Below are 19011 nucleotides of genomic sequence, written 5' to 3'. Positions count from 1 at the left end.
CCTGCCTTGCTGGCTTTTGCAGTTTTGCTCTGCCTACATCACAATACAATGCCATTTATTTTTAGGAATAATTTTGTTTGAAAAATATATAATTAAATTAATCCTTTTCCCTTTCTTTTTTCACAACGAGGTTTGTTTTGTTAGACGACCTCCACAACCTTATTGATTGATAGTGTAAGAATCTTTTTGGTCATGCACTCACACACACAATGAGTTCATTCTTCACTGAGTTATAACCAATTTCGAAAGTCGAACCAAGTGCACTTCAGCTATGCCTCCGCTTCCAAATACAATATTTACTACGTTTGGCAGGTGCAAATGCACTGGACCACAAAAGCTTTTTTTCACCACATAAATTTATTTGCTCTAGAAAAATGTCTAACTTCCTGTCATAAGAAGATTATGTAAAATGATATTCGAAAATAAGTTTCTAGCATCTGTTCTTACGAAACAATGCAATAGTATCACCAAAAAAGAATAGTCATCACACGGATAATATTCAGTTATATACTACAAATATACTACAAAATATTAGTCCACTGAAAGAAGTTAACATCAGAAATACATATATCCTCCACAACAAATTAAAAGTAGCTAGTTGGTATGGTAGAACCAAAACACAAAAAGCAAAGGAGCCAAAATACAATACATGCTAATAAACAAAGTGTGATTTGCTCCATCCACAAACATTTCACCACAAGTTCTGATTTAGGGATGCAATTTTCTTGAAGTAAAAAAATCATAATTTCCAATTTAGCTTTTAAGAATACAAATACACTTATTATTGAACAAGGATAAAGGAAGTTGCTTTGAGACTTGCAATAGCATGTAAAGCATAACCAATTGAACTCTTAATAAGATCATCAGAGTATTTCCTTTCGTTTTTTATGGTAACATTCAAATTTCACCACGCAACAGAAGCGCATACGATCTTATGAAGAAGAACGGTGAACCATATGGAGATGCCAAGGAACCGCAATTGAGCTCAGAAAGCGAAAATGAAGCGAGGTTGCAACATTGATAGTATCTCCTCCTTCTTCATCAACTTTAACTTCAACATCAGTGTCTTCCCGTTCAGGTGAGTCCTTAAATGAGATTGGTTGTCCAAGAGAACCCGATTTTTTGAAGTAGAACTTGATGACACCTACTCGGTGGACTACTTGCAAATGATGAAGAAGACCGATATGACTCGAATTGAAACTATATTTCTTCTATGAATCAAAATCTAAATACCATAGAAATTCAATACAACCCTGTTGTTACATACATTTCTTGTATATAATCAAAATCCTCCAGTCAATGAAAAAATTGTTTCATCAACCACCTATCATGCAAGTAAGACATTTCAGTTAAAAGCTTAATATACTAAGTGGTAAAGTTTATGATCCAAGTTGGAAATCTAAACAAAATATCAACAAAAAAACTATATAGAAATGTATACTTGGAAAATACAAAGTACAAAATAACTAAAATGTTTGTCTCCACTCTTTTCTTCACTAAGTAAAAAAAAAAATCTAGTTTAAAGTGAGAGAGAAAGTAAAGTGGGGATCCTTAAACAAATGCAAAAGTTAAATAAAAAAATAAAATTAACAGAGTCACCGCCGGAGCTGCTGTTGTCTGATTCAGTTGTTCTTCCTTAGTTACGGTAAGCATTTTCGTTCCAGAACCCTTGAGAATTAGTATTCTATTATGGGTTGTTAAGATTCTGAGGTTTTAATAACGTAGGGTTGAGTTTCGGTTATTGCATGTCGCGATTAAAACTGCTGCTATTGCAGGTCGGGAGCAAGATGGGTTTTGACGCGTTTTATAGCGTTTGGGTTTTGACTATCCGAGGTAGGGGCTTTTCTTAAAATTCATTTTATTTCCAAGAATTGTTATAAATCGATATTAATGCAAAAAATATTTTTTTATGTTTTTTTCAATCTTATGGATTAAACTGAGCTATTCTGGATGAATGAAGTTGTTTCCTTGATGGGTATATTGATTATTTGAGAAGGTTGGATAATCTGGTTAATTGATTGGTTGTTGTAATATTGTTATGTTGATTCTTTGATTTAGTGTTGGATTGAAATTGGTTTGATAAAATGTGTTTTTGTAAGTTGATTGGAAAGTATCAAATGCTAGAAATCCTACTTGAATTGGTTTTCTTGATTTATTGGAAGTGAAGTGATATTTGAAAATTATTTGAGTTTTGGAAAGGATTTGATAATTGAAATTAGTTGATTTAAAAATGGTTTGATATCGGAAAATGACTTAGTATGTGGAAATGGTTTGACATCGAAAATGATTTGATATTTGAAAATCTGAATTTTGTGTTTTATTGGGGAATCATTTGGTTTTGAACCTGTTGAAAAGGGTTGAGAAATGGTTTGGTTAGGACTCTTGAAGGACAACAAAATTTCGAGTTTTAGAGGAAGTGCTGCCAAAATTTTTATAAGCATTTAAATGAATTTAAATCATTGGAATTAATCGGTAAAATAAAATGTGTTTGTTTGATTAATTTTGGTTTAAAGACTATGTTTTTGAGTAAATTTTGAGAAAACTAAAGTATTGAAAATGAATTGGAGATTTAATTTATTTTAGTTTGGTTAACTTTGGAAAGGATTTATGTTTTGGGGCATTTTAAGCGAAAATAAAGTGAAGTTAGTTTTGGAAAAACTTAATTAATTTAAAAAGGGTTTCGTTTGATTAAATTTAATTAAAGAGGATATATTTTGAAAAAGTTTAGTGAATTTAAAGTATTTAGATCCGATGGGTGAAATAGAATGAGTTTTGAGACTTTGGAAAGGCCTGAAATTCGAGAATGGAGTTGAAATCACTTTTGATTTTGATTGGATTATGTTTGATGTGATTACATGGTATTGTAGGGTTGGTTATGATATTGATTATTGTAAGACCCAAGTTTTCAAAAATTAAATAATTAGCTATTTATGAGTTATTATATTTGTTGAATTTTGTTTTTAAGAAAATTATTTCTAACAAAAATAATTAAATAGAATTTTATTATTATTAAAATTTAATTTGATTATAACTTATTCTATTAGTTTGAATTATTTATTAAAAATTATTTTAGTAGACAAAATAAAAATTGATTATTATTATTATTATTATTATTATTATTATTATTATTATTGGAAACAAAAAGTAAGAAAAACCTAGGGTAGTTTGTATTAATACATATATGTATATATATGTTAATATCATGACACATGTTTCATTCCTTGTTAACTAATGACACCTATAATGCTTTAATCATCACAAAACTTCACTTATCACAATCATCTTTCCTTCTATTCATTATTCACCGAGTGAACTTGGGAGAAAGAAGAAAGAAAGACCGAATGAGCTTCCATGGAAACCATGAGTTTTCGGCTCTAATTTCTTGAGATCCATAACTCTAATAAAAAATTTAATCCAGTAAAAGTGTTCGTGTTCTCCTCTTCTACATGTTGGCGTTACTTTTATCCGGTAGAAGTTGACGGTGACATAACTCCTCTTTTCCTTGAGTTCGGTCAATTGGAGTTTTAGGAGGCACAGACGATTCTTAACGTTTTCTTCTTCAGCAGTTCGGTCAGAAAACTTCTCCGGAGGTCCCGTTAGTTTGATTTTGTATGGAGGTAGGATTTGGTAACTTTATAATAATTAAATGTGAGTTTGATAAGTGAATGTTGATTTAGTTGATTATTGCTTGAATTTGAATGAGTTTATGTTAAATTATTGTTGAATTATTGTTGTTTGCTTGAAATTTTGATTCAGTTATGTATGAACAACTAGCTGGGATGCTTTGATTATTTTGGGAGTAAGAAATGGAATTTTCAAAAGCTTTAAGAAATATATTAACTGATTTTGAATTATTAAAGAAATATTTTTGCTGCTGGAGTCGGTTGGATTATTAATTATTTTAAAGATTTTGGAGAATGGCATAAAGATGTGGTTTTAGTTTTAAAAGAAAAAGAGAAGATAAATCGGCACGTGTACTTATGAGAATGATTGAAAGGTCACGAGAGGGTGACGGAAAGTAAATAGTTATGGTGCCGATGTGAAAGTGTTAAGCCGTGGGCTTTGTTTTTGAATGATTGTGCGGGGACGCCTGTGTGTATGGAATGACTTCCAGGAGAAAGTGGCACATGCTTCAGCTAGAGAATCAGCGCCTGCAAGTACTTGCAGAGGTCATGTTCGGCATACTTCAGCTGGAGAATCAGCGCCTGCAAGAAGTGAAAACTTGCAGAGGTTATGCCGCTGGAATGCCTTATCTGACTTGCGAGTCGGATTGCGTCGGGTGCGGGTCGAAACCGACAAATGAGCTCATTACCTACGATAGGAATAGACATGCATCATGCTTGTTTGCGCATATCTCTGTGCTATGTAACTCTGTGATTGTGTGTGTGTGCTGCATGACTGATTGACTTCTGAGTTCTTTTATTATTCATGCTTATAAGTGTTTTGTTGTTAGTTGCGGTCGGTTAATAATGGCAAAATGAACTTAACTTCTAACCCCAACCTTACTAAGAACTTCCCAGTTCTTACTCCCTATCTCCACCCCTTTCAGCTACAGGTGCAAAGGCTCATTGTCAAGTTACGGGAGCACAGAGGAATATGTTTATAAGTTGAGTTGTTAGGATTTGTTTTCCCCTCGCCTTGTTAGTTAGAGTTTTTAGAGGGGTAGGATTTGTTTTTGGGAATCTTGAAATAAGTTTATGTATTTAATACTATGTGAATATATATACTTTTGTGATTTAGTGGCGTAAAATAAAGTCTCTTTTCGTTTTCTTAATTAAAGTTTCGGTTCGTATTCGCGAAGGCTCAATATTAAATAAAGATAGTATATAATAAAAAGGTTTAGAGGTAAGTAGCACTCGGACTTTTAGTATGATCATGAGGTGCTAAAAGTTAGGGTGTTACATTATGGTATCAGAGCAGTTCGTTCCCGTTAGAGCCTTGGGAATGGACTGACTATGCTTTATTGCATACTCTGAGTGTTTGTCATGCAATAGGACTTGTCCGACTGACAAGAGTTTGAGTTTCAAATGCATGATTGTCTATTGATTAATTCTGTTAGTCGACTGTTGCATCTCTCATGGTATTAGGTCTGGCCAACTTAATACTAATGATTCATGTATATGGAAACACTAATGGATTATCATAGACGAGATAGAAGTAATAGGTAATGTAAATCATGGGATTTGAGAACGTTAGAAGTAAAGTTTTAGGAAAACGTATACTCCTTATTCGTGCTAAAGTAGTTTGAAGTCATCTCTTCCTTGATTGCTTGCAGAGAAATTTTTGTTTCGAACTTCTTTCTTGAGATATGTTTTGAATAACTCCCGACCATATCTTGTCATTTATAAGATATGATTTCCTTCACATGAACTGGACATGCCAAATCTTTTTCTTTCTTTTTTTTGACATTTTGAAAGTGAAGTTGATGCAAACCTTTTCCATCTTATATCAATTTTCGAGGACGAAAATTTTTATAAGTGGGGTAGGATGTAAGACCCCAAGTTTTTGAAAATTAAATAATTAGCTATTTATGAGTTATTATATTTGTTGAATTTTGTTTTTAAGAAAATTATTTCTAACAAAAATAATTAAATAAAATTTTATTATTATTAAAATTTAATTTGATTATAACTTATTCTATTAGTTTGAATTATTTATTAAAAATTATTTTAGTAGACAAAATAAAAATTGATTATTATTATTATTATTATTATTATTATTATTATTATTATTCGCCGAAACCATTAAGGAAACAAAAAGTAAGAAAAACCTAGGATAGCTTGTATTAATACATATATGTATATATATGTTAATATCATGACACATGTTTCATTCCTTGTTAACTAATGACACCTATAATGCTTTAATCACCACAAAACTTCACTTATCACAATCATCTTTTCTTCTATTCATTATTCACCGAGTGAACTTGGGAGAAACAAGAAAGAAAGACCGAATGAGCTTCCATGGAAACCATGAGTTTTCGGCTCCAATTTCTTGAGATCCGTAACTCTAATAAAAAATCTAATCCGGTAAAAGTGTTCGTGTTCTCCTCTTCTACATGTTGGCGTTAATTTTATCCGGTAGAAGTTGATGGTGACATAACTCCTCTTTCCCTTGAGTTCGGTCAATTGGAGTTTTAGGAGGCACAGACGATTCTTAACGTTTTCTTCTTCAACAGTTCGGTCAGAAAACTTCTCCGGAGGTCCCATTAGTTTGATTTCGTATGGAGGTAGGGTTTGGTAACTTTATAATAATTAAATGTGAGTTTGATAAGTGAATGTTGATTTAGTTGATTATTGCTTGAATTTGAATGAGTTTATGTTAAATTATTGTTGAATTATTGTTGTTTGCTTGAAATTTTGATTCAGTTATGTATGAACAACTAGTTGGGATGCTTTGATTATTTTGGGAGTAAGAAATGAAATTTTCAAAAGCTTTAAGAAATATATTAACTGATTTTGAATTATTAAAGAAATGTTTTTGCTGCTGGAGTCGGTTGGATTATTAATTATTTTAAAGATTTTGGAGAATGGCATAAAGATGTGGTTTTAGTTTTAAAAGAAAAAGAGAAGATAAATCGGCACGTGTACTTATGAGAATGATTGAAAGGTCACGAGAGGGTGACGGAAAGTAAATAGTTATGGTGCCGATGTGAAAGTGTTAAGCCGTGGGCTTTGTTTTTGAATGATTGTGTGGGGACGCCCGTGTGTATGGAATGGCTTCCAGGAGAAAGTGGCACATGCTTCAGCTGGAGAATCAGCGCTTGCAAGAAGTGAAAACTTGCAGAGGTTATGCCGCTGGAACGCCTTATCTGACTTGCGAGTCGGATTGCGTCGGGTGCGGGTCGAAACCGACAAATGAGCTCATTACCTACGATAGGAATAGACATGCATCATGCTTGTTTGCGCATATCTCTGTGCTATGTAACTCTGTGATTGTGTGTGTGTGCTGCATGACTGATTGACTTCTGAGTTCTTTTATTATTCATGCTTATAAGTGTTTTGTTGTTAGTTGCGGTCGGTTAATAATGGCAAAATGAACTTAACTTCTAACCCCAACCCTACTAAGAACTTCCCAGTTCTTACCCCCTATCTCCACCCCTTTCAGCTACAGGTGCAAAGGCTCATTGTCAAGTTACGGGAGCACAGAGGAATATGTTTATAAGTTGAGTTGTTAGGATTTGTTTTCCCCTCGCCTTGTTAGTTAGAGTTTTTAGAGGGGTAGGATTTGTTTTTGGGAATCTTGAAATAAGTTTATGTATTTAATACTATGTGAATATATATACTTTTGTGATTTAGTGGCGTAAAATAAAGTCTCTTTTCGTTTTCTTAATTAAAGTTTCGGTTCGTATTCGCGAAGGCTCAATATTAAATAAAGATAGTATATAATAAAAAGGTTTAGAGGTAAGTAGCACTCGGACTTTTAGTACGATCATGAGGTGCTAAAAGTTAGGGTGTTACAATTATGCTTGATTTTGATTATGTTAATGATGAGATTATGATTGATCATATGATTGGTAAAATTGATAGATTTAAATTGTGATTATGATCGAATGAGATAAAGACTTGAAACATCTGGGTAAGATACAAGGGTTGTGGTTTTGTCTCACTTGTTCCGGGTTGAGATTTGAAACACCTGGGTAAGATGTAAGGATTGTGGTTTTGTCCTACTTGTTTTGGGTTGAGATTGTAAACACCAACATGGGTAAGATGCAAGGGTTGAGGTTTGTCCCACTTGCTCCGGGTTAAGCAGGTAAGATGCAAGGGTTGTAGTTTAGTCCTACTTGCTCCGTGATGTGGTGTTCTATGTCCGGGTTAGCTACTGGATGTGTCGGATTCTGGCTATAAAATTCTGCAAAATACTAAATAATTAATTGACAACTAATAAATAAATTAAATGAGAGCGAAAAAGAATTAGAGAATTAATGTTTATAATTTGAAAAAATAAAAATATTTAAGGTGCGAATTAAAACACTTATCTTAAAGATTTTGGCCCAAAATTAGGTCAACGAGATAAAACAAGAGAACCGGGCAAAAATGGGTCCAAGAGAGAGTGAGGGAGGCAGACAAGAGAAAATTAGAGAGAAAAGAGAGGGAAACCCTGGCCACCCTCACCTTCAAACCCCCATAACTTTTGCTACGGAGCTCCGATTGACGAGTCGTTTGCGGCTATACGAAACTTATCTTCTCCTCTTCAATTTTGTCTAGATATTTTGGTGAGTAACTCGAAATCTTATTCCTAGTTTCTCATTCAAAGTTGAAAGCACATTTTTGATTTGGGTGTTGATTATTTTTGGTGATTTTGATGTTATAGGGGTCCTCTAGATTATATTCTTGGTGGTATCAATCACTAATTTCAATGGGTAAAGGTAAGGGACCATTTTTCCTCTTGGTTAATCAATTTATAAAAACCCTAATATTGTGTTAAATCATATGATATGATGTTAGATTGAGTAATTGGAAGCTTGGCTTGGTGGAACCTTTAAAAGGAAAACTTGGAAACTTGGAATTGCGACATTAAGGTACGAGTGGTAGTTTTGAGTAGGCATTATATAAGGGTATGTGAAAGCCTAGGTTAATTACCCCTAGGATAAGTTGAATGAAATTAATTATTGATATATTTGAATAATGGTTAGTATGAGTATTGTGTTGGTTGATGCGTTTTAACATGAAATTGAGAGTAAAAATAATGATATTAGATGAATTGAGAAGTGCTATGTGATATGGTTGCAATTGGATATTGTGAAATATGTTGGTGTTATGTTGCTTGAGAATGAATATGTATATGTTGATGTTTTAAATTGAAAATTTAATGTATGAATATTGTAGTATGTGTAAATTAGGCCGGAGGTCGTGATAGGGTGAGAAAATCTCCTATGTAGTAAGTTGAGGTAAGTGTTGTGAATGTTTGTATGAGAATGAGAGAATTCATCATTGAATTTGGTTTGAAAACCGGATATATGAATGTTGTGTGTTGTTGATGAATATGAGGAATTAGAAAAAGTGTGTTAAATAAAATGGGAAGGAGTTGAAGTAGGCTTCGAGTGGTTGAGAATTATTGAATAAGTGTTTGGGGTGTATTTGAGAAATTGGTAAAAACATATTTTTAGCCAACTTTGGCGGGTTGTAACTTGGCCCTCAGAGTTGAAAAATTAATGAAAGTAAACTTTTTATGAAAACTTATTCAATGATCTTTCCAATGGTTCAAGAATGGTTGAAAAATGAATTTTGTAGAAAAAGATATGCGAGTTTAAAAATTGGGTTTAAAAACTGAAATTTTCACTTAATAGCTTTTTGCAATTTTGCAACACTCGCGTACGCGAAAGGGGGCATGCGTACCCGGGAGTGTCAAAATTGCATACTCGCGTACGCGGACGTGGCATGCGATGCAAGAGAAGGCTGCTGTTTTCAATGCTCGTGTACGCGGACACAGGCTCGCATATGTGACACCCAAATTTTCAACCCTTGCGTACGCGAGCCACATGCATGCGTACGCGAGACCTCCTGATTTACAAAAGTGTATTTTTAAGATTTTTAACCATTCCTTTAGCCTGTGAAACCTCTGTAAACCTTGTTATGAGTCTAGAACCGATGTAATAGAGGGTCGAGAGAATAAGTATGGAACCTAATGAGTTGAGTTTATAAATTGAAGAGATGTGTATTAATGTAATGATTGGAGAGAATAATGAGATTGAGTTAATATATATGATTGAGTGATGAGATTGAGATGATTTAAGAGAATGACGAGATTAAGTTGATTCAAAAGGACAATAAGAACGAGATAATATGATTGATTAATGAGATTGAGTTGATTTGAGAGAATAACGAGAATAGGATTGTATGATTGAATGATGAAGATGAATTGATTTGAGAGGATAATGAGAATGAGTTTGATTGATAATTGAGCTTCTGGAGTAGATGCAAGGATTGTGGTTTTGTCCTGCTTGCTCTCAGTTGGTATTTGAGCTTTTGGGGTAGATGCAAGGGTTGTAGTTTTGTCCTACTTGCTCTCAGTTGGTATTTGAGCTTTCTGGGTAGATTCAAGGATTGTGGTTTTGTCCCGCTTGCTTTCAGTTGGTATTTGAGCTTTCTGGGTGATGGAATTGAGACTGTTGACCCTCCATCGCAAGATGTGGTCGGCACTTATATCTTCCCGGATAAACCCCCCAATGGATATTGATCAATGAATATGAATATGAGCTTTGGGGATGTGCGCACCGAGGGACTGTCCAGGGTTAGCTATCGGACATGTCAGGTTTAGCTGTATAACCGACAGATGAGCTCATTGGCTATAGGACAGGTATGCATCATTTGCATTTTTGTGTATTTGTTCGGGTGTGCATCTTGTATTTGGTTTGTCTATCTGAATAACCGTATCTCTACTATTTGATCTAATTGCTCTACTTGTACTCTCTATATGTGTATTCTTTGTTTTGTCTTGTATGTGTTTGTACAACTGAGAGATCCCTTATGCTGATGGTGGTGATGTTGAGGGTTGTTCTTGATGAGAGATGATGGTTTGAGAATTGTGGAAAAGATTGAGAATGAATTAATAATCTTAAAACTAAACTTTAATATTGGATTATTAAATCAGTTGGGTATCTATGTTATTGAGAGAGATGATGACTTATATAAGAGAAAATTGAGATTTAAAGACCACTAATATAGTTGAGATTTAGTTTATTTACCTTGAATCAAATTAGTAAGAACCCTAGGCTTGGACTTGTGTGATTGAAGATTAGGATTGCCTAGTAGGTTCATATGATTTTACATAGTATCTATTTGGAATTATTGCCCTGCTGAGAAACCCGTAAGGGATGATGTTCTCACCTGTTTCGAAAATTATTACATTTCAGATGCAGGTCCTGGCATTTCTCAGTGAGCAGGAGGTTTATTTGGAAGGACAACGAAGAAGATTTTTATTCTAATTTAATTTTAGACTCTCTCATTCTTTTAGAAACTCTTATATTATGCTCTTGTTTTAAAGACCTGCCTTTAGAGGCTTATGATGTATTTTAGAGAGTTAGGTTGTCTGTCTAGCTGTTTTACTGTTGTAACTCTAGCCAGTCTAATCTCCGTGGGCCGACTTATATATATATATATGTCTCTTTACTATTATTCTTCTGTCGAGCTTTTGATTATCTATTTTCCCAACACACTTATGTTTACTATCGAGTGTGAACGATTGGCGAATTGTCTTTCATTCGAGTTTTAAATCTTTTCACAGGCTTCTAGTATAATATTCCTTTCTATATATATAAATATTTATATTCCAGCTTGATTCGTAGCACCAAACTATTATTGAATTATGACTTAAGCATAAGGCAATGAATGGTAGGGTGTTACACTGGCAATATAATCGACACATGAGTTCATGGCTAGTAAGACAGACATGCATCATATGTATCTATGTGAAATTATTTGGGTGTGCATATTATATTTGGTTTGCCTATGTGAATATTTCTGTTTAACTGCTAATTGCCATGCTTGCTCTTGATTGTGTTCGAACTTTATTACTTGTGATTGTGACTGTTGGTTTAGAAATATGGTGGTTTGCTTGCATGTTAGGCCGGAGGCAGTGGTTTGCTTGTATGTTGGGGCATAGGCCGTGGTTTGGTTGTATGTTGGGGCAGAGACCGGAATTGATTATATGCTGGGTCGGGGCCGAGATTTGATGATAATTGGGCTGGAGGTCAGGATTGGTAAGTTTGGTTGGCATGATCCTGTGATGTGTATTGGAATGTTATATATAGAAAGATAATTGATTTGGAATTCTTATAAAGCTTGACGAGAATGTTAATTTTGGATAAGTAAATGTCGTACTTTTAAAAAGATTCATAAGAAGAACGAAGATCATTGTTTTTGAAATCCATTCTTCTTTTCATACGTATTATCTTATGCCAATTCTTAAACCCTCTATTGAGAACTTGTGAGGATGATGTTCTCACCTCCTACAGACTTCTCTTTTCAAGACGGACGAGGAAGCTTATGAAGTTTTTGATGAGCTCTTAGTTGTGCTTTTTTTGTTTGGATATATTAGTTATAGTTTTTACCTTGCCTTTGTTATTATTATGTTTCTGCAAAGAGGGATAGGAATTGTAATAATATGTATGTTTATAATATTTAAGTTACTTGAATGAGAAGTTTTTTTTATATATGTATGTTTGTAAAAAGTGAAGAAGAACTTTCTATTTTTTAAAGAAAACAGCAATACAGTTTTGAGAGTTAAAGGCTCTTATTTTATTAATAAATATATTTAAACTCATCATAATACTCCTCGTCAAAGTGGCACAGTCGGAAGCGTGACATTCTAATAGTAAGGATATTACATGACATAATCAACAATGACAAGTAATTTTTACAATACGAAGTGCAATGTGACCTACGTCCAGTCTCCACCACAACAATGGTAGAATTTTCACTATTATCAATCCAGATTACAACCACCAATTCCAAAAGACTCACACTCATGTAACTCACCTAAGCTATCCCAAGTTTAGTAACTCACCTAGGTGCTAACACAACCTAGTCAAAGGGAACCAAGTGCACTCTAACTCAGCACACTTTTGAAATTAAACACTCAAACAAAATAGAAATCGGCTTTTGTATGAATTACTCTCTTTGCCTTTTGAATCTCTCAAAGTAAGCTTGTATCTAGACAAAAAAGAAGTAAGAACACACTCAAAAATAACAAGGAATAAGAGCAATATGTATCAGATCAGATTGTGTTCAAACACACTCAAACACATAGCCTCCCTCCCTCTTCAGTCTTTACTCTCGCCTCTCACTCTCTCGTATTCCCCCTCTCTCGCATTCCCTCTCTCTCGCAGTAGGCACAGTGGTGATTCCCTCATCCCTGGCTTAGAGTAGCATTCCAATACAAGCAGGAGAGGGTTCCAGCAGCGCAACGACGTCTTCTGTGGGTTCCAGCATCAGGAGATCAGAGGATTCCAATACAAGTAGTGACAACGTTTGTTCTGGCAGCTCCGAAAGCAGCGATGATGTTTGGGTCAGGTCCAGCACTAGTAGCAGCATCTTCACTTCATTATCTAACAGCATTGGTCTCCCCTTGCAGTGGTAGTGTGAAGCATCAGTAGCGACGAGCCTCCCGCACCTTCTCCAGCCTGCTATTTTTTGATCTATTTCAATTTTTATTTTTTGGGTCATAGATCTGTTTCAATTTTGAGAGTAATTTTGATTTTAAATGTTGATTATTTGTTTCATTTCTTATTTTTGATTTTGTTGATCTGTTCTTATCTGTTGCTGGCTTGCTGCTAGATCTGTTTCTGCTTGCTTCTATTTTCTCATTTTCTGATATTTTTTAATCTAAATTATTATTATTAATTTAATTACTAGTTTGTCTAATTGATGGAATGAGAGATTGTGAATATGCTATGAATCTGCTTCATGATTTATAATTTAGGGAGTATTTTTTTGTCTTGATTTAGGGTTTAAGTTAAAAGAAAAAAAAAGGCGGGCTGGCATCCGTCCTTTGGCAGGGCGAAATAGCAAGTTTATCCTATATCACTTTGGTAGGGTGGGTTGGTGACAGGCTTTGACAGGAAAAGACGGACTAACCCATTTTGCCAACTCTAATTACAAGATATGAAACCAAATATTGACTCAACATGATCAATTATGTTAATTTTGTTGTGTACATAAATTCTCATTGAGAAAAGGACAAATAGGTCCCTGATCTTTTCTTCTGCGGACATTTTTGTCCCCGAGGAATGGAAAATACATTCATGTCCCTGACCCCTCCAAAATATGGACAAATTTACCCTTCCGTTGAAGTCACTCCGTTAGACTCGACGGAAAAGTCTGCCGTGGCTCTCGTGGCGCTGACCTATCCGTTACAGAATGACATATGGCTTTGAGCTTTTGAAAATAGGACATATTAGTCCCCATGCACCAAAACGATGCTGTTTCACCACCTTCCCTCCAAACACACTTTAATTCCCTTATGCAACACTAAAACAGGACATATGAAATTGCTGCATCGTTAACTCGGAAAAACATAAATCACATCCAACACAAACAAAGAATGAAAAAGAGGACAATATGAGAGAAATGTATGAACATACAAGACACCAAGTCTACCAGAGTCAAAGGCTAGAAACATGTGCCCATGGAAGAGATCAAAGCGGTTCAAAGCAACATCGAAGCCAATAGATGGAGCTCGAGCAGCAATGAGCTTGAACAAGAACTTCACATACATATTCAATTCCTACAATTTATTATAGAAACTGAACATGAATGATAATACTATTATGGTAATTCTCTTATCTATATATGTAAAATAAGTATAATCATTTTGTTGAGCAACCCTCATTAATGAAAACCCTACCATAGGGAGTTCTAGTGAGTTGACATCGATCTTGATGTGATCCTTCAACGTCAGGAACCTATCTTATAGCAAAAATCAGTCATTAATTAATTTGAAATAAACAACCGTGAGAGTGTAAATTGAAACCGTTGCTAAAAAAAAGAAAACTGACTAGAATGATGCTTGGATCGAGGAGGCAATGAATGGCTGAGGGGTCACCGCCGGAATCGATGGCAAGGCGTGCGAGGTCCAAGATGGGCTGTGGTGGCCACCAGATGAGGCAGTCATCTTTCTCTCTGCCGTTGGAACCGATGAGCGTGGCGGAGGCGAGCTTTCGGTGACGAGGCTCCGGGGAGAAAGGAACGAGGAATTTGAAGCATGAATTGATGTCACGTGCAACGAGAGGATCGACTGTTAAGGATTGAGATTTGAAAGAAAGAAGAGACAATAAGTCAGAGGGTTTGGCTTTGAGGTGAAACTGCGTATTGCATAAGGGAATTAAAGTGTGTTTGGAGGGAAGGTAGTGAAACGGCGTCGTTTTGGTGCATGGGGACTAATATGTCCTGTTTTTAAAAGCTCAAAGCCACGTGTCATCCCGTAACGGACAGGTCAGCGCCACAGAAGCCACATCAGACTTTTCTGTCAGGTCCAACAGAGTGACTTCAACAAAAGGGTAAATTTGTCCATATTTTGAAGGGGTTAGGGATATGAATGTATTTTTCATTCCTTGGGGACAAAAATGTCCGCAGAAAAAATGGTCAGGGACCTATTTGTTCTTTTCTCATTCTCATTTTATTTGAAACAGTGAATGGTTTAATACAATACTCAATGCACATAATCAAGTTATCTTCTTTAATGAGAATATTAAGTTTTTGGTGATTGTTCTCAAACTCTAATATTTGAGAAAATATGCATACCCATATTATATAGACTACTAATAATACACCAAGTAGTAAATTAACATTAATTTATATGTTTAGTTGTAGGTGTGTTCAAAACCAATTTAAACTGAACAAAATCGATCAACCGAACTAAAAAAATGAAAGCCAAACAAATCAAAAACTGAAAAAAAAAGGCATTTTGCAGTTTTTCTACGATTTGGTTCGATTTTTGGTTCTGCTAGAGAAAACTCTAACCAAACTGAATTTAATCGGTTTACTAGAAAACCTAATAAACCAATCCCCCTGGGGCATATAACCTAGCGTCACTAACAAAGTAAACCCTAACTCCTCCTCCACAGCACTGAACTCCACCTCCTACCCTCCACACTCCATAGTGCCAAACTCGTCCTCGCACCCTCCACAGCATCGAACTCCTCCTCCCACTCGTCACAGCACCGTCGTCCTCGTCGCAGTCCTTTCTCTCCCTCCCTTCCTCGTCGCGCTTCCCTCGTTGTCTCCTCCATGCTGTGTCTCTTGACATACCAGGAGCTGCCTCTCGTCTCCACACACAACAGCCGCCGTCTCCTCCACGCACTGGCAGGCACCATTGTCTACCATGCTGTCGTCCTCAAGAATAGAGCCTCCGAGTCAGGTATTCACTGATTTAGGATTTGATTTTTGTTCTATTTATTCTTTTGCTCTATTTATGTTTTGTTCTATCTATTAGGGTTTTTACTTTTTTTTTTAATTCTGTTTTGAATTTCTGTTTTTATGATTTTAATTCTTGATGTTCTGTTTGTAAGTTTGTTGTTATGATTTTGATTTTATAATTTATATTTTTATGATTCTATTTCCTTGATCATGATTTATTGTTTTCATTCTGAATTTTGAAGATTTTTATATTTCTGTTATAATTTCACTGTTTTGAATGGATTTGCTTTTTTATAGGTTGAAATCAACTAGCATATTTGGGGGAAACATTCGGGGGAAGCAGGTGAAAGGTGGAAGAAATGCAACAGCTGAAATTAACTAGCACTTTTGATTTTGATTTTGTTGAATTTGTTCTATTCTGATTTATTTTTGTTCTGATTTTATTTGTTCTTTCTAATGTAGTGTGGTTCTATTTCTGATTCAATCTCTTCTTGCTTTTTGTTTGCTTCTTGATTTTTTCTGAGTTAGGTTGATTATTGTTCCATCTACTTCTACTAATTTTACAAAATTTTTAATGATTTTAATTTGTTGAGCTTTCGCTAATTTGTCTTAAGAAAAATTAGTTTTTATCTAATTTTGTATTGACTATTGACCTTTTCATGACTTTAATTGTCGTGTTGTAATTTTTTTGTCATTGAACCTCATTGTGTCTAGACTTTTATGTTAGTTATTGTGTTGTATAATTTTGTGTTAAGACTTTATGAAATAGTAGAACAAGTTTTTGTTTGAATTAATTGAAAAACTGAACAAATTTCTAATCGAATCAAACCGAATTTAATTGGTTTGATTTGGTTCGGATGGTCTTAGTAAAAAATTGAACTAAACCGAACTGCACTATTAATATAAAATTGAATCGGAATTTTAACATCTAAGTTCATCCAAGTGAATTGAATTACGCGCTTCTTTTTCCCATTTTCTTCTTCTTCACTATGGATGCTACGTCTTCTTCTTTTTATCCTCTTTTTTTTTATTATTTTTCAATTTCGTTATCGTCGTCACCACCAACACCTCCTCTTATTGGAATTTCGTCTCCTCCTTCCTTTTCATCCTTCTTGTCCATCATCATCATCATCATCATCATCATCATCATCATCATCATCATCGTTGTTATTGTCATTGTCTTCTTCTAATATGTATCATTGTTATCGTTATCATCGAATTTTCGTCATATTGATGACATTGTCTGATCTAAAATTGATTTGGATGTATTTCTGTTCAAAATTGACTTGTTTTTGAATTCGAATTTATATAATGGACAATTTTCGGTTCATTTGGTATTATACAATGGTTTTGTTTTGATAATATTTTCAGTGCATTCGAGACGCAGGTGTTTCTGAATTCGAATTTATATAATGGATAATTTTTGGTTCATTTGGTATTATACAATGGTTTCATCTTGATAATATTTTCGGTTCATTCGAGACGCATATGTTCCTGAATTCGAATTTATATAATGAATAATTTTTTGTTCATTTGGTATTATACAATGATTTCGTTTTGATAATATTTTCGGTTCTGAAATTATTTAATGATGTCACCATCGAGAATCAGAATCAATAAATATGTTAGCAAAATGTTGGTGTTATTGGTGATGACGATAATACTGATGGAGGAGGAAGAAGAAAAAGAAGGAAGAGATCAAAGAAATTCAAATAAAAAAAGAAAGAGGAGGAGATGGAGGAGATGGAGGTAATAGAGGAGATGGAGGAGGTAGTATAGTGGTAGTGACAATGACGATAATGAAAAAAAGATGAAGAAAAATGAGAAGGATAAGAAGAAGAATGAGGAGGAGGAGAAAAAAAAGAAGATGAAGCCTCGCGCAGCGTAAACTAAATGACTTGGTTGCTTGGTTGCATAAATCGCTTGGATGTGTAACGGGACTCTTTTTTTAAAAAACCAAATTAAATCACGCTGCGAATATCCCTACTTAATTGTTTAAACTTTTTTTCTTTCTGTAATTGTGTCCATCAAAAACTAAATTTAAAAATATGTCTAAATAACTTAATTACATGTTTATTTAAAATCTAAGCAAATTGTAAGTTATATATTAATAAAAAGATTAAATTTTATTTGTTAAATAAAATTTAAAATTAAAACTAACCCTAATTTCATTCATTTATCCTTAATTTGGAATCCAAGAATAATCATACAACTTATCTCCATATTGACCATATATGGTTCATCTTCAAACCTCATCATCTTGTGTTGATTGTGTTCACTCCCAACACCAATCTCATTCAACTCTTCCACTTGGCACAACCATCACGACCATTGCATACTACCATCAAAAGGCTTGGATCTTCCACCCGATTACCCACTATTCTTCTTGCTTCTTTGATTGCCAAAGAACCTCATCACCCGTTTTTTGCCCAACGCTGCAAAACTCCCAGATTTGTAAGTGTTAATGGCGTCTACAACTACAAAAAATCTAACCTCGCTTCTTTTCTTTATGAGTTGCTTAATGAAGTGGAGATAAAATTTAGATTTTGAAATTGGGGATAATTTTTCTTTTGTGTCTAAACAATGAAAAATAATACTAAGAAAAAAGAAGCTTTTTCTGTTTGACAAACGATAACATTAGGTTTGGTTTTAATTTTAAAAATTTGTTGTTAAAATAGTTAACATACAATTTGATATATTTTAATTTTTGAAAAAGTATAGGTAGATAATGAAAATATTAAACAATGTGAACAATGGATATATCGGATGTTCAATTCACTAGGTGTTCGGATGTTCAATTCACTAGGTGTGCGGATGGTTATTCTAATATTAAGATTTAGGTGAATAATTTAGAATGTAGTGTGTTTTACTTGAATTGGACCAATTTTAAGGCTCATTGTTCATGTTGTTCAAGAAAGTCATTGGTTACCTAGTATAATGTAACACTCTACCACACAGAGTCTCATGCTTAAGTCATAAACAGAGGTGGTGAGGTATTATGACCTCTAAAAGTAAAATTATATATATGTAACATAGTTGAAAAAGATTTTTATAATTAGGAGCCTTTTTAAAGAAGGTTTAAAAAGAAAGCATAAGCAGAATAGCGCGTCTGTCGTGTAAACGTGAACGTAAAGAAGTAGGATAAGAGAGT

The 19011-nt window shown here is 34.3% G+C and overlaps 1 protein-coding gene across 1 annotated transcript; it reads right to left on the bottom strand.

Annotated features, from left to right (window-relative positions):
- Positions 1 to 12863: 12863 nt before the first annotated feature.
- Positions 12864 to 15827, bottom strand: LOC148569981 (uncharacterized). The gene is made up of 5 exons (XM_088506769.1): positions 15753 to 15827; positions 14501 to 14806; positions 14332 to 14407; positions 14087 to 14231; positions 12864 to 13173 (listed from the first exon to the last, which is right to left on the bottom strand). Exons 1-5 carry the CDS (start codon positions 15825 to 15827, stop codon positions 12864 to 12866), a joined length of 912 nt encoding a protein of 303 aa, XP_088362895.1.
- Between the last annotated feature and the right edge of the window lie 3184 nt (positions 15828 to 19011).

The sequence above is a fragment of the Arachis ipaensis genome, chromosome B3 (genome assembly GCF_059453495.1).
Source record: "Arachis ipaensis isolate K30076 ecotype BB chromosome B3, ASM5945349v1, whole genome shotgun sequence".
NCBI lineage: Eukaryota > Viridiplantae > Streptophyta > Magnoliopsida > Fabales > Fabaceae > Arachis > Arachis ipaensis.
Note: the sequence above shows the minus strand (reverse complement) of the source record. Positions and strands in the feature narration are given on the sequence as shown.